We start from the raw sequence: 17123 nt of genomic DNA, 5'->3' as shown, positions 1-17123 counted from the left end.
ATCGGCACGGCACCGATAGCTTGGTGTCGATTGCCTGCATACCTCACGGCTTGATGCTAGCAGAAGTGGAAAAGAATGATCACATGATCGTTCTAGGCGAGGATTTGTGAAGTTTCTTTTGCTGGCGTCGGCGGTAAAACATGATGATGAGTTATGTTCTATCAATGACCATACGGTAGACTTGGGTGTAACGCCCAATTCCTACTTAACAGAAGGCAAAAGACTTCATATTTCTTTTCGATCATGTCCATATGAGCCTGCCTAGTTCTAGTTTTCTTTTCCAAGTTTATAACTAATTCGCTCTAGAATACCTATCCGTCTTTCAATTTCATTGCTTTCGTTTCTCTTAGTCTCAAATTTGCCGAAAATAGCCTACAAAATCGATACAGTAGAACCTTGCGGCAATTAAAACATAGTAACGAATTAGTTTCGTACAGACAAATTTCATAAAATATACGAATTTTCCGTACATATGATGAATTTCTATTAAAACACTTTTTTTATTACACGTTTTTCATAAAAACCACGAAACAGCTTTCATTGGCTTATTACGAAAGGGCTTTATTAGTCAAACGAATTGCTCGCTGCAAATACGAAAGTATTTGTAATATTTACGAGCATCATTCGTCAAACCGTCAACGTCAAAAGAGTTTAAATAGATGTAGAATATCGTTGTTGCTATACGTCAGATAATTGTTGATCATCACGATGGTCAAATAGTTAGTAACTGTATCCGTGCCCGCCGGTTTCAAAAAAATTTCCTGAAACTCTTTCACTTCCAGTTGATCCAGAGTCAAGAGCAGTACGGATTAGGCCGGATTCAGTTGAAACATATCGAACTGTTCGTTGGTTTTGGGATGAATAAGTTTGAGTTTTTATCTCTTCCGTGATAATTCACAAGGAAACGGAGCTCGTTCCATATTCTGCTGGAGAAATGTCAAAATAATATGCTAAAAAATACGAATACTTTTCTAAGATAAACGAAATAAATACACAAACGTTTATTAAAATAAACGAAACATTTTGTTTCATTCACGAAAAATAATGTCGTTATCAACGATTACATTCGTGCAATGTACACTAAATATGTGAAATTTACGAAAACTTTCGTTCGCCAAGCGGCCATTCTTCAGTTCCTAATTTCATTATATTTACGAATTCATATTTTCAGTGTAGTTGGACCAACTGACAAATGTGAAAAACTCTCCAAAGGAGACTTTAGCAGTATAAATTCATCTGTTCACATCAATATCCTGGTTGCTGTTAAAAATCGAAATATTGAACTTGCGCCATTCGTTTTTCCCTTATCTGCAAAGTGGGCAAATAAAGCGTATCTTGTGTGCATGTTAGAGAATCAACTTGCCCATCGTATACACCAGTAGCGCTTTAGGTGCGCATGCTGAAAATAAGAGAAAAATCGAAAGACGCAAGTTCACTATTTCGATTTTTAACTGCAACATCTGCTTATCATATTTATGATCAAATTGATTGTCAAAGTCAATTTGACATGAGGTTTTAGAGTTCAGATGCTTTTTTGTTGGACAATTGTCCGAGTAGCGGATGTTCAACTAAAAAGCAGCCCAATGACCAACCAGCAAATCACGACTGTATATCGTTATATATTTGTTATATATGTATAACAAATCTTATCGATCTTTTTTTTCAATCGCTTCAAAATCCCACTCATTCATTTCCTTCAGTAGCGAAAAACGGACACCAACAGCACAGTGCTGACCGACGGTAGCCACTCTCGCTAGACGGCAACGATCATTTCCGTTCCCGGCATGTGTAAGATCGAGGTTTCCAACTCAGCTCACTGAATCCGACAATCCTCACGCCTTTATTGTTGCGTGGCCACCGCGACCAGACTTGGGGATTCCATCCGCACTTCCATCGTCCGCTGCTTCTAAACAGGTCGATAGTTATGTAATTATCCTATTAAAAAGCGTCGCTTCCCGTGTTTTTATGTGTTTGTGTCTGCACAGTATCTTGTTTCTTCACCTTCTTCCATTCCGTTCTTTATAGACGCGTATAATATACCCCGTTTTTTCTTCATTTCCTTGATTCGCCCGCCTGTGAAGATCCGCGATTTCAGTGGTCGGTTTATTCGTCTATTCTTCTAGCCAAAAAAGTAGCAGCTCAGATTGGATTATTTTTTTATTTTCTTTTGTTTTAATGTTTTGACTTCATACTTCATAATACATACTTATAATTGAATCACAGAAAAATTTTGGTAATACACACTTAGTACCTAGCCGTTTTGCACGGAAATCACTTTCGATGCGTATATTTATGTTGGTCGAAAACCATAAATAAATTCAAGAGCATTCTCCGCACATCGCATCGTTTTCAGTCATTCCGGTTCGCGGCTTCCCATCCGTTCTTTAGGCAAACTAGAAATGTTACTTCCTGTGCGGATTGCAGGCCGGCACTTTGTCGACATCGCGACGTCAGCTAAACATTTTAGCCGAAAATAGATTGTACTACAAAAAAATAAAAGCATGCTTTCAGCGACATAGCGTTCGCGCGCCAGTCGAAGATCTATGCTACCTCGGTGTAGACAGGATGAAAGCGCCATCGACGCAAACCAACCAGGCGATGAGACGAAAAGATGATGAACAGAGAAACACCTCGCTTCCCGGCAATGGTGATTTCTACTGCTGATGGTACATTTAGAATACCACACTGCCATCAATGCATCCAGGGGCATCGAAGTAGGTGTAGTTGATCGCGCGTTAAGTGCCCTGTTGATACATTTCTTTTCGCGCTGGCTAAATGACGCAGTTTCTTCACCGCAGCAGCTCACATGTGGGAAAATAAGTAAACCCAGATGAACACAAACAACTCTCGCAGTGTGCCATGCTGTGTCATTCCAACATATTTCTAAGGGGGAAACAACACAGATTAAAAAACAAAAACAAAACGGAAATCCTTTTGAAGCCCCTCGTCTGGTTAGTTGAATATTTTGATAGATTCCCATAAACCGCTTCGAACTCTGGGGGAACGACGAACGATGACGTTAGGCGTCGTCAGTTAGTGGTCGATGAGTTGTTCCCATCAGCTGGCTTTCATACATTGTACACCAGTACCGATGAGATCTAATTATTTTGATCCATCCGTCTGTTTTCCGCATCGAATACAGAGAATGAGAGCAGGAAAAACAAACCCATTGAACCTGGGGCTCCATTCATACGGGTTTATACAATTGAGCACACACGAACAGCTCGAACATGCTTTAAACGGAAGCAGCAGCCTCCGGTATGTGTCGGTCGATCTTGAATAGGAAATGGGAATCATTGTGGTCGAATTTTAATGATTTCGACAAATTTTGTACGACTGTGTTGCACAATTGTTAGCGGCAGTTAGAAAGGTTATAGAAGGGCGGTTTAAATTATTACCTTCGGATGGTCGCAATTTTACATAATACTTTGATTTTGGATAGACAAATGAACTGTTGAGATTTCATAATGACTATATTGATTTTAGAATACCTTATTAGATGTCCAAAAGTTGTCAGTTTCAACTAAAACCGCGCTATTTTTTAAATTACGTTCATGAACTGTCTACTACTGCTGCATATAAAATGATGCAATTAGCTACCGGATTTTGCTTCAAATATACGCAGCGGTTACTGCACCAACCGCTTCCATCCGGCCACGCGTTTTACTCACAGTTGCAACCATGCTGCTTCCGGTAAACAGCATTTTCTAGCAAATAACGGAAATCGTACATCACAAGGTCGTCGGTTCCTGTACTGCAACGAGCTCTCAAGCGATTTGTACAGTCTGAAAGCACTCTACAGTTCACTTCTATGACAGCAAAAAAGATCATGTCTCTGAAGCAATACAGGAAGCCCAACAGAGCATAACTATCGGGTAGCTACCGTTGTATCATAGAATATCTTTAGCAAACGATAGAGTAAAGAATTCACTATTGCAATCTATAAAACCACAAATAATATCAAGTTTTAATATAATGAAAATACTTGGAATAACAAAAAAATGTTCTTTGTAACATATTCATCAATTATGATCCGAGATCGAAACTAACCAGACACTTTTCTTTTCTACTTCTTCCAGATCTCAGCAAAACTCGATTCATCCATCACTATGCAGGTAGAAAATGCAGCCAAGTGGCGCGTGCCACCACTTGACCTTTCCGCGGTTAGTGTGCTCTCGAATGAAAGCGATCGTCGCTGGAACAACAACAACAACAACAACAATCACCATCATCAGCTTCCACATCACCATCATCATCATAATCATTCGAGTAATGCCAGCTCAGGTCAGGCACCTCCACCCCCACCGAAAAAAATTCAATACGGTACCGATGGTCTCCCGATCGACCCTCGGGACTGGACCCGAGCTAATGTTTGGACCTGGTTGATCAACCTTGCCCAGTCGGAAGGGTTAGACATCAGCCCAGAGCTGGCACAGAAGTTCCCCATGAACGGAAAGGCTCTCTGTCTGATGAGTCTGGATATGTACCTCAGTCGAGTGCCGATTGGTGGCAAGATGTTGTACCGTGACTTTCGAGTGCGGCTTGCTAGAGCTATGAGTTTATAAGTTTCATTAAAACCCTATCATATAATCATTTACAACGTTAAGACAAGCATCCAAAATCCGAATATTGCTAAGGTTTATTTTAAGTGTGTTATATTCTTCATAATTTAAAACAATCCATTATTCTGTTAGACTCGCGGTTACCAATTTAGCTGACTTCCAAAGTTCCAAGTGTTGCTTTTTCATCGTTACTTGAATCTAAGTAGAAAAGGTGAATTAGCATGTAATAACTAACCTAACCAATTTAAATAAGAGCCAAAACCCATAGACAAAGGTTTACTTATGTATGAGTATATAGTTTACCCGATAAACAGTATTTTTTATTTTACATTTAAATGATGAATTAGAAGGAACTCCGACGCTGGTGTCCCTAACTTAATTACAAATATGTAAATAGCATTTTTAGAGTTAAGTTATCTAGTCAATAAATGAATTTCTCCCAAAATAGTCGCCAATCCGTATGATCACACTTCCATAATTTTAATATTATGAAGATGCTAATTTTTAGTTTGATACCTCATCTACATTTTGGTGCCATAAAAGTTTATTTTACAATGTAAGGCTATCAACTTTTTATTTTTTTTACAATGGCATTGTTTACCTATGAAATATTTTTTGGAGAAACTCCTTACGAAGTAAAAAAATAGTGTTAAAAAATTTAATTTAAAAACAGCTGTCGGTTGTCGCATTATGTATTTTCTTTGCTGTTACGTGTGCAAGCGTGTGCGTAACTGCAAGCCGCTGAACGGTGGTTGATGGAATAGGGGTTCCGAATAGCCCAGTAATCTCATTTCGCACAAAAGTGGTGAGCGTCTTGAAAATATCTGTGTTTTTACCCAAACAATAATCACTGCGATTGACCGAGTGAGTGAAAATGCACAATGATCCAAACTTATTATGCTTGGGAGGAGCAAATCATTCTCACTGTGCATGTTTCACTGTCTTAACACTTTCATAAAATTGTCAATAACGACGCCGGTCACGTCCAATGTTGTTCTACCGGGGAAGGAAAGGAATGTTAGTTCGATATTTGATGTTGATTGAGACCTAGACTACCTCTGCATCTCCACGGGCATTACAAGAAAGGAATTGTGATAGTAGGAAATGGAAAAGATAACGAGGTACGTCTTGGTAGACAATATGATTTTAGCAACATGTGCGGAAGTCACTCACGATCAATTTTCGAGAATTCGAAAAGAGCAATTTGAACTCCAGACAGCCAGCTATCGGGAGTGTTGCTTCTTATTAACATTTCAATTATCATTTCCAACTTTTCTAGTTTTCGTTAAGCTTGAGCTTAAACTTCACGTTAAACAGCGAGAGAGTGTCTTGAAACATGCCCAATCGATATTTTTTCAAATATTTTTTACAGAAGGAAAACTATCAAAGGAAAAAAGAAAAATCTCGAAAACATTTATTGAGGGTAGTAGACAAACCGAAACTAAACTAAAATGAGCAATAACTGTACCGAAAGCATTCCCTAGTAACAATTTAGGTTTTATGGTAGTTTTATAGCCACTCATAAAACTTAGATTGCACTTATAGCATGCTATAAAATCTTAATTGTTACTTGGGTTACTTTGTATGGCGAATGCATTAACAGTTCTCCAAGCACGTCGTTCGTTCCCCTTTCCTGTCAGCATACGATCCACAGATCTTTACTAATGCAGCTCCTGCTCGAAGGGAAACTGCATCAGGCTCCAGCCCAACCGCTGTCAAAATGTACGAACTGACAGCGGTTGGGCCAGAACCCATCCCAGCCCCAGCTTCAAACAAAAACGCAGAAGATGGCTGGTACCCGGTTAGCACTAGAGCACTCTAGTTAGAGTGTGGCCAAGAGGCCATGACGTATTCAAACGAACATGGAATTTGACGTATACACAATAGAAATACGGGGAGGTAAGGAATAGAAGAATTAGTCAGCTGTCAAAATCAATATTTTAGAAATGCGGTTCTACGAATATGCACGACAGTCAGAAAGTCTTACGATTTCCTGATAAAGCGAGGGGGTCCGATTTACCCCCACGGTCTTAACCCTTTCATGGCCAACTTTTTTCTAGTGCATGTAGTGTTTCAAAACTATTTTTCCTTGAAAACGGTGGGGTCAAGAAACACGAAAAGCCTATTTTCATAAAGATAGGTGCTTCCTTGGCAGTGCTAGAAACTGGTCAATTTATACCAATACACTTCTTCTTGAATGATTACAGTAGTCCATTTATGTGCAAAACGTAGCCAACGACTGTCTAAATTGATAAGTTTTATCAGTTTTCAATAATATTGCACCATAACAAAGATATATGAAAAAATCATTTTCCGTCGTCAACGTAAACTGTCCCTGGCAGCACTGCTCCATCGGAATCCAATCAGACTAATTGCAATAACTTCAGTTCTAGAGCTGATCCTTGTAACTGTTAATACTCAAATTAAAGACAATAATCACGTTAATGTGCCTTACTTGTTTTTGTGAGCAAATCTCGCCACAATCAAAAGTTATAGCTGTTTAAAAAGGTTGTTGTCCACAAACAACATGGGCATGAATGGGTTAATAGGCCCTGGTTCCCCAATCTTCTCGGTTTCATTTTTTTCGACGCTTTGTCGTGACTATGACTAACCTTTCAACATAAAGACCCCTTTTCAAAATTTCGTAAGTGAGTGATAGTTTTTGAACGTAATATTGTACTGAATTGTAGGGGAGAGTGAGAACACTTGATCCTTGGAGTATATTTGATTCCCTGACCATATCTCATAATCTATACATCAAAAGACACCACAGCATAAAAAAATGAAATATTTGCTCGTTTATGATATTTAAAAACAAATCTAATGTATTACATTTGGTATGGAAAAGTTGTGTAATATTGTAGAAAATATGTGTTAAAATACATCTCGAAGATCTTTTTACAAAAATTTTTGAACAGTTGTATGAAATCGTCGATCTTATTATTTATGAATATTTTCATGTGGACAAACACGTTTTTAGAATGAAAAGTTACACAACACACACAAAAAAATTAAATTTTGTTCACTTCATACACAGGTATAACATAACACCTCATAACAGGTATCTTTGATCTCTGTGACTTGGTATTCTTGATCGCTATCATTAGTTCTCTCAAACGCTTTCGAAATGTATAGAAATAAAAAAACATCATTTTCATGAAACACATGGCACCATTAATTGATCTAGAATGTTTTTTCCGTGAAGAAATCATGATATAAGTTATTGAAGGTTGGAAAGCCAGTTAAACAGCACTGATTTACCGCAAATACTTCTCTTGACTTTCAACTGTGGTTAATGTTTGTCGTGCATCTGAAAAGGTAGTCTTATTAATCAATTTCCCAGGATAGGTGGTTAGCTGAACTTTCGTGTCTATAGGTCCTAGTGTGGTTTGTTCCTTTAGCCTTAGTAGGCGGGGTATCAAGTTACCACGGCGTGATTTTCAAAACTGTTCATATTACTGACAGGACCACCTATCTGGCACCTCTATCCCATTTGTACTGAACTGACGTAAGTCAACACCTCAGCGGGGGCACAGAAGTTATGGGCCCCACTGAAAGTTCAAATTGTTCTGCTCGTTTTGTTCGAAGCTCGATCTTCACTAGTCAGACATGGTACGGGAAGACTCAACCCTTAGGTGTTTGTTAAAAAGTGAAAATATTGGATCGCTAATTGATGAAAAGTGTGCTTTTAGACATGTCGGTGAATAAAAAACACTTTACACCATGATGCATCAACAAATTAAACAGACTCGGCTATCCTAAAGTTGTGTCGAATGGAATTGATTATGTTCATAGTGAAACGACCTTAACGCGACGTAGATCTTGGTTTTGAAATCATATTGTCGCGCTTATAATAAAATCTCACATTGCGGGCGTCTGAAAGGCGCATCAAATATAGCCGCAGTTGCTCCGCAAGCAGATTTCAGTGGAGCTTTATTTTTCTGCCAGCTGTGTGCTTTTCGAAAGCTACAAGGAAAAAGCTGCCTATAAATTTATATAGGCGGCTGTCACGCGCCTATCTTAATTGAGCTTTCATATATTCGCATATCGAGCGATTATCCTGCAAGGCACAATACCGGCATACCTGGACAGGACATAGTATTCAGATTTGCACATTATTCATAGTTCTTACAATTCGAATTGACTACAAGATGGCGAATTTTGCAATTAAAATTTTTATTTCATTGAAAACTTATGAGAAAAAGCAAAAGTGGGATCAAGCGTACCCACTCTCCCCTACTGCACGGAATTACACAAGGTTTGCAATAATCAAAAAATGTGGACCGATGTTCTATTAACATTCGAAATAATTGATTTTCAAAAAGTAGTAATTTTCTGTGTGTTATTTGACCACTTTAAGCGATGTAACGCACAAAAGGAAAGGTTTGTTTGAATTGTTCATTTGTTCTCTTCGTTGTTGTTATAATGTTGTTTATGTATTTACTATTATTATATTACCTGGACGTCGCCAGTCTACTAACTGGCCATTTCAATACAATGTACGTAGCACAGACAAACAGACATAACACTTCGAAGAATTATTCAGGAATTCCATCAGATTTGAAAAAAATCATACTTGAGTGCCACTGGCGCCATCTATCATCGTTCCTGTCAACTTTTGTATTCACCTCATCGAAGGCAGCGATGCTCGTCATCTGTGACAGATTGATATTTATTTTCTTTAAATACGGCTAATTCAAGTGCTAGTCATAACAACATGATCATTAGTTATAAAACCAGCGTTAACTGTTGAAATATATTTCTAGCAATAAGCCATTGAATCGACTTCTTTACTATGTAGTAAATTTAGTTAACCTTATTCTCTAAAGTTTTTTTTTCATTTACCACGCGGCATTGCATTGATATGATCTCATTTTAGTGCGATCAATCTGCTTCTGACATCCTCCATCTTCCGTCTCGCTGAATAGACAGATATTGCGAAAACAATTATCTCGGTCATAATAGTTAAATGAAGATATATACATGTATAAATAAATGCAATTTTATTTGTGAAATCAAAAGCGAAGGCTTTTCTCTTTTCATTTGTCACGTTATCCACCTGTTAGGAACACTGCGCAACTTGAGGCGTTTTTCGTCTTCGGAAAAAAGTTTCCTCCACTTATTCTAAATCTTCCAACAGCACATCCTTAGTATCAACATACTTTTTGAGGCCTGCTTCAAATACTGAAGAATATTGATTGCGGATGCATCTGCAGCACATTCGGCAATGTAATCGAAGGTTTCAGTTCCAAGTATGCGAAAAAAATATAATTGTCCGCGCCCCATATGTTAGATCTATCACTTGCCTGTCTCTAGCACCAGTTTTTGGTACTTCCTCCAAATTAGATCCTTGCAATGAAAAGTCGTCGCATAAAAGGTAAAGAATACGCTTGGAAGCATTTCATTTCAAGATCTACAACAGCATGAGTTAGTGATTTGTATGACTCCATGATTTTGAACTTACCTTTTCAAATTGTCTCGGAAGTCTGTTATTTATTGTTACGGGACCCTATGGCAATTTGAAAAGTGGAATTGGAATGGAATGGCCACTCACGGCTCCATGGGAACCTGCTCCGGAATGTCCATTCCGAGGTCAAATCACCAAATGGTTCCAAATTAGCGAGATACAGCCTACTGATGCAATTCCAAGAATTTTGATACCCATATTGCTAGTATCTCATTGAAATTCACAAACAGTATCCCAACACCGGAACAAGCTTCCGGAAATCCAGATTCCCGGGAACCGAATCATGTAACCATATTCATTTTCACCAAGTTTAAAAGTGGATGAGTTCCTGAATCCAAAGCACTTAAAAGTATCAAAATCGGTTAAAAATTATCTTAGTTATTGGCTTTTCAGTTTTGTGGGTACCCGGGTACCCACGTCGGCCTGTTTCGTAGTAAAAAAAATTCAGGAACCCCTCCTCACTCCCCCTCTTACTATATCAACAATATTATTAACCGAAAAACTTAACTTAGTGAAGTTCTAAGATGTCACAGAGTTTCAATTTTCAGCTATGGATAAAACATGAAAATTTCATTAATTGAAACCTAAAAAAGTACCCGGGTACCGCGTCGGACACACAACGGTTAAAAAACTATGTTTTCAACATGAGCGATGGTGAAATTTAGAGTGTTATGTCTGTTTGTCTGTGGTAACACTACTTTGCTATAGCTCAGTACAGCGTGCTAGCTATCATCGTACTAGCGAGCGATCTTACTTATCGTGACTTGTGATACTTGCTAACTCTAAGTCATCAAACACTACTACAAGCACTAACTCAATAAGCCAAGATCTGACATATTATGAGCCAGGGCACAGTAATACGATACGGTGCAGGTATTTATGCATGCCTGACCAATATTGCTAGTATCATTTACTATATTTACTAATAATCGATTGTTGCGCCTAAGATTATGCTGGGTCATTAGGCCGAAGGACATTAGGCCGAATAAACCATAGAGAGTGATAGATGAAGTGCTTGGAACTGATAAGAATGATCAGTTTTCAATGAAGAGTGATTTTTTTTAGATTTTATTAAGTTATAATTATGCTTAGCATATTTACACCCTATTTTTTGAAGTATTTTTACTATAATTACACTGGCTTCGATACTTGCAGTAGAAAATTCAAAAATTAAAATATAAATATGCGTGTTTCTGGTGAAATATTTGACCCGACAGCGATTTGGTTCATATAGGTATGCCTTCTCAAATTTTTTTTGAGTGGCTTAGTGGCATGTACAATGACAACGTTTAGAATAAGTAATCCGCTTTAATCAACATAATAGAAATAAAGAGAATGAATTTTAATAAAAGTTGTATTTTTAAAATCCATCTTGGTTCTATGTATGTGAATTGTCATCTGGGTCGACTTCCGTAATTTGACTGGCTGGATTGAAATCGTGAAATGCGCAGGATATAATTTGAAAGAACAGCTAATATTAGAAAGAAGGATAAAAATCAATGATTCATAATTAGAGATTTTGAGAGAGGATGTAGAAAAGTATAGAAAAGTAATAGATAGTGGGAGAGGATGAAACAAAATGGAAGAGAAAGAAGTTTTTATCTTCTTTCAAAATGAAATAGAAAGAAGATGAAAGACTGGCCACCACAATTTTTTTATCACAAACAAAAATTAACGATCGAATGTTAAGATAATCCACATATGCTAATAATGGAATCCATCTGCGTATATAATACCGGAATAACATAGTCGTACACGAAGTCCAAAATAATGAATGAATTAAGGGTAATACAATATCAATATTGAATAGCTTTCACAAATACTAAATATGTAAGATAGAAGCAATTGAATTAAGGTAATCAACCATTTATAGTTCAGCGCAATTTTTTGAAGGCGCCCGTCTTTCAGCTGGTATTCTTTGCGCTTATTATTTCCACCATCAGCGAGATAAACTGCCGCTCAACCTTCAGCTGTTTTTTGTTCAATCCGCATCTCTTCGATGATTCGATGTTTCTTCACGTAGTGCGCTCCAATCAGCTTGGACCATCTACTATGCCATGATTCTACCTGGTTCTGCATGCAAAGGCTTTATACGACTTGGTTTTTTGCCAGCTTTTTCCTTCCCAGCACGTACCTCTAAATAATCTAAAATAACACGCAATTCGTCTGGAGTGATTTCAGCGACAACGGAAAATCCACGTGGTATATCGGCGGTTGGCAAAAAATCCAAAGCCTGAATTCGCTTGTATGCTTCATACATTTTGTTTCCGCCCTTTCCAAATAAAGGAACAAGACCGGATGTTTGTATTTTTTCCATACATTTTTAGAAAAATGGAAAAAGCAACCGATTTTTTTGGCTTCCGGAAATTCGTGCTCGAAAGCATTTAGCATCGATTTCTCGAAATCCGTTAAAATTGCAGGAGAAGCTAGTTCAATGTCCGACAAGAAAGCAAATTGTGACAACTGTGCCAGAGTTTCGCGGTACTAGTTTTCCGTTTTTGCTGTCATCAAAACAAAAACAATAGGTACTGTGTTACTGTGTTTGGGACCGATGCTACAGTGTATCGTGAATAGCTGTCGAAACAGTCCTGGCACAGTGTCAAAAGTTGCATCGGCCACCCAATACTTAGACATTTCTAGTAGTTTCAGGCAGTGGCAAAAATTATTGATTTCTCACCATCAACTTCGGCATCTCCACGGTAAAAGGGTAATCCATCCAGTGCACGCCGTAGCTTTTCCGGTACAATGAAATCTGCCATTGTTTCTGGTTCAGGATGTGTTTTGGGCCTTGATCTTTTTATTATTTTCCGTTGAGCGTCATAGGACATCCGATGCTGAACGGTTGCTACCTTCTGAATAATTCGCAAAGGAGGTCCACTATCTCCTTTTGCACATCGTTTAACCTTCTTTAGGTGTTAACTTTTTGTAACGAATAAGGTGTTAGCGGGTCATATTGACCCCGATTTCAAACTCAGCTTCAAGACACATTTTCAGTCAAATCTATACGAATTTGTACCCAAATTGTTTGTTAAGCGGACCCCACACGAGACAGAAATATTGTCAATAAATATATTTACAAGACTGCTTCAATCCATCAATCCCATATAAATTCTACAGAATCAATACTTTCAAGATGACTTTACACCATCAATATATTCATCAATAAATGATTTATTGTCAATATTTATTATTTATGCTAGGGTCCGTTTTAGAGTTTCAATTGTCAGTTTCTGAAAAATATTGCCGTTTTTGACCAGGTTGGCCAGCGGGAATTGGTGCCGAATGGGGTCATGTTTGGCATACATAGATGTATGCAGAACAGTCATTATAAATCACAGGTTTATTCACAAAATACTAATAATAAACACACAAAAAAACAAAAATAAGAAAATATATACCAAATTTGTAAGTGACCAGGGATGCGAACGGTACCAGTAAACTACATATTTCCGGTATGTTTACATTTGCACAAGCCGTACATCCCGCTACAGCGACATATCACTACTGCTCTTGCCAGAACGGTAACCAAACCGAGTACATTTTTCCGTACAGCAGTAAAATACATTTTTGTTTTGCTGCTGTACTCCGACTGCTCGGTGAGAATGTGGCACAGTAAAGTTTGCCCTCTCGCTTTGTACACTTTTCTCTGCATAGTCAAAAGGGAGAGCATTGATACCGGTCGTACCGTAAATGAACCACATTCATTGTCGTCGTTTGTGATTAAAAATATTAAATAGATTGAAAATATTAAAAACCTATTTTAATCCACCTAGCGGTGCAATTGTGCCTTTCTCAATCATGAATCACGAGAATGTGTGCGTTGTTTATATTCATTAAAAACTTTTAAATGCATATATTACATTTTATTATTATACATCACATGACAACTATATTCAGGAAAATAAATCATTATTCGAGTTCTAAAATTTTGAAAAAGAAAAAACAGCCATGGTAATATTGAACTGAAAAACCTGTTTTAATCCACCTAGAGGTGCAATTGTGCCTTTCTCATTTCTCCAAACTATGATTTAGTAGCTGGTTCGTACAATATAACATTATGGTAATGTTTTTCATTCTTATTACACTTGGTAAGTATATATAAGAGCACCTTTTTGCATTCATCGCGGTATCGGTTTGAATCGGAGTTTTCTATGTGATCGCACTCCACAACCCGTAACTCCGGAACCGGAAGTCGGATGGAGATGGAATTTAATATCGGTTTCCGGGGACGCAACACCTTTCATTTGAGACTAAGTTTATCAAATCGGTCTAGCCATTTTTGAGAAACCAATATAACCGTTATTCTGAATTTGGATGCTTCCGGATCCGTCGATGGTGGCCAGTGTGGCCAAAGAGACTTTGAATGACTGTTGGTGACCTAGATCTACAAATTCAACAAATGTGTTTACATTTTGGAAAAAAATTCACCTTTTTACATTCATCGCAGAATTCGTTAGAATCGGGATTTGCTGCGTGATCGTACGTATCACCCTGTAATTCAGGAACCAGAACTCGTATCCACACAAAATTCAACAGCAGCTGATGGACCTTTCATTTAAAATCAAGTTTGTCAAAATCGGTTCAGAAAATTCCGAGAAACCGATGTGGACAAATCAACAAATTTTGTTTTGTAACCATACTCTTCAACTCGTAATCCGGAACAAGATGTCGGTTGAAAATGAAATTCAATAGCAACCTATGGGAATATTATACCTTTCATTTGAATCTTAGTTTGTAAAAATCGGTTCAGTCATCTCCGAGAAACCGATGTGGACATTTTGTTAACAAATCCGCACATACACACATACATACATACATACATACATACATACATACATACATACATACATACATACACACATACATACACACATACATACACACAGATATTTTGCGATCTCGGCGAACTGAGTCGAATGTTATGAGTCGGTTAGAAAGTCGGTTTTTGGAGCAATTGCATAACCTTTCTATATGAGAAAGGCAAAAGAATAATATTTAGCTTAATCAGCATGAGTTCAATAGTATTTTCATGTGATTATATTTTGAAATGATGGTGGGTTTGAAAGTGGAGGGAATGGGGGTTAGTAGAGTGGGAGTGGAGGATGCGTCAGAAATCCTTCATCTTATTTCGGTATACGGGATGGATGCAGGAAATGCGGGCGTGAGGGTGGTCCAAGGGGAGGGGAGTGATGAAGGATGGAGGTGTAAGGGCAAGACGGAGGGGGGGAGGGGGGCGGCGACGCAATACTCAACTGCATATTTTGTCTTCCATTTGAGACTTGGTTTGAGAAAATCGGTTCAGTCATCACCGAAGAACCGATTTGACTTTAATTGTGGAATATGCCCGGAATTCCGGACTTCCGGAATCGTCGATAGTAGGCAATATATTCAAAGAATGTTTGATTGGCAATCAGTGATCTAGATCTGCGATTAGAAGTTATTTGGTGACCATTTCAATAGTTTTTAGCCTCTGAGGTATTACGATTGTACCGATTTATATGGGAAATTCCAGAGTATCCTTACTAACACCCCTGTAACTCCGGAAGCAAGAGTCAGAACCGAATGAAATTCAGCAGCAGTCAATGGCATTACTGTATCTTTCATTTGAAATCAAGTTTGTAAAAATCGGTAGAGAATTCGTTGGGGAATGGGTGTGATATTAGCTTAGGAACTTGGCGAGTTCCCCGGGGGCGTCATGACCTGTCATAGGTGGCCAATTTGGTCAAAGCTGCTTTGATTGATCATTAGTGATCCAGACCCGCAAACTAGAGTAATGTTACATCAATTTTAATATGTTTTACATCATTTGAACATCATGGTGGTACCAGTTTATATGGGAATTTGCTGTGTGACCGCACTCTTCAACCCGTAACTCCGGAACCGGAAGTCGGATCAACTAAAAATTCAATAGCAGCTTATGGGAGCGTTATACCTTTCAGATGAAACTAAGTTTGCGAAAATCGGTTCAGCCATCTCTGAGAAAATTGTGTGAGTTTAAATGACACACACACACATACACACACACACATACATACACACACACAGACATTTGCCGATCTCGACGAACTGAATCGAATGGTGTATGACACTCGGCCCTCCGGGCCTCGGTTAAAAAGTCGATTTTTACAGTGATTGCATAGCCTTTCTTTATATGAGAAAGGCAAAAAGGTGCGAAATCGGCAAAGTCCCAAGTCGATTTTGATAAAAAACATTTTTTCGAGATAACATAAAATCTCGACGTTTCATGCATTTTAAAGATGTTTGGCATCAAAAATACGAATTCGATTTCTGAAATTTCATGGGGTCTCCCCTTTGAAAAAAAAATTAGTGTTCCGACTTATATGGGAATTTCATATGTGACCGGACGATTCAGTCTATATTTCCGGACCCATATAAGCGATCCGTACGAAATTTTATAGACATCTGTGGGGATATTATAGCTATCATTTGGGACTAAGCTTGTGAAAATCGGCCCAACCATTTCCGGGAAACTGATGTGAGTTCGTAAATTTTGAAAGATGGCCGCTTTTCCCGGGCACTTCCGGAACCGTCTATGGTGGTCAATGTAGTCAACGAAAGTTTGGTTGGCCGTCGGTGACCTAGAACAGCAAATTCAAGTTGTTTGAGAGACATTTTAGCGAAATTTTTACCTTTTTTGCTTCCATCGGAGTATAGGTTTGAATGACAATTTGCTATGTGATCGCACGCCACAGCCCGTAACTCCGGAACCGGAAGTCGGATCGGGATGAAATTAAATAGCCATTTACGGGGACGCAATACCTTTCATTTGAGACTAGGTTTAGCCGAATCGGTCTAGCCATCTCCGAGAAACCGATGTGACTGTTAGTCTGAATTTGGATACTTCCGCCGGGGCTTCCGGAACCGATGATGGTGGCCAATGTGACCAAAGAGACTTTGAATGACTGTTAATGACCTAGTACTACAAATCGAAGCAGTTGTGGTCACATTTTGGAAAAATTTTCACCATTATACATTCATTGCAGAATTTCTTAAAATCGACATTTTCTGCGTGATCGTACTCATCACCCTGTAATTCCGGAACCGGAAGTCGGATCCATTAGAAATTCAATAGC

The 17123-nt window shown here is 38.3% G+C and overlaps 2 protein-coding genes across 3 annotated transcripts in view; one reads left to right on the top strand and one right to left on the bottom strand.

Moving 5' to 3' along the window:
• The window catches only part of LOC131694292 (ETS homologous factor), a 38312-nt gene extending 33317 nt beyond the window's left edge, over window positions 1-4995 (top strand). Inside the window, exon 2 of the mRNA XM_058982903.1 lies at window positions 4080-4995. Coding sequence (XP_058838886.1) covers window positions 4110-4565 — 456 coding nt within the window. The 5' untranslated portion in view covers window positions 4080-4109 and the 3' untranslated portion in view covers window positions 4566-4995. The remainder of the gene's footprint in view (window positions 1-4079) is intronic.
• LOC131694290 (negative elongation factor E) overlaps window positions 1-17123 on the bottom strand; it is a 315399-nt gene that overhangs the window by 3945 nt on the left and 294331 nt on the right. The gene's annotated exons all lie outside the window — the stretch shown is intronic.

This window comes from Topomyia yanbarensis, chromosome 3, assembly GCF_030247195.1.
Source record: "Topomyia yanbarensis strain Yona2022 chromosome 3, ASM3024719v1, whole genome shotgun sequence".
In the NCBI taxonomy this organism is placed as follows: Eukaryota; Metazoa; Arthropoda; class Insecta; order Diptera; family Culicidae; genus Topomyia; species Topomyia yanbarensis.
The sequence above is the reverse complement of the archived record's forward strand: the minus strand, read 5'-3'. Positions and strand labels throughout refer to the sequence as shown.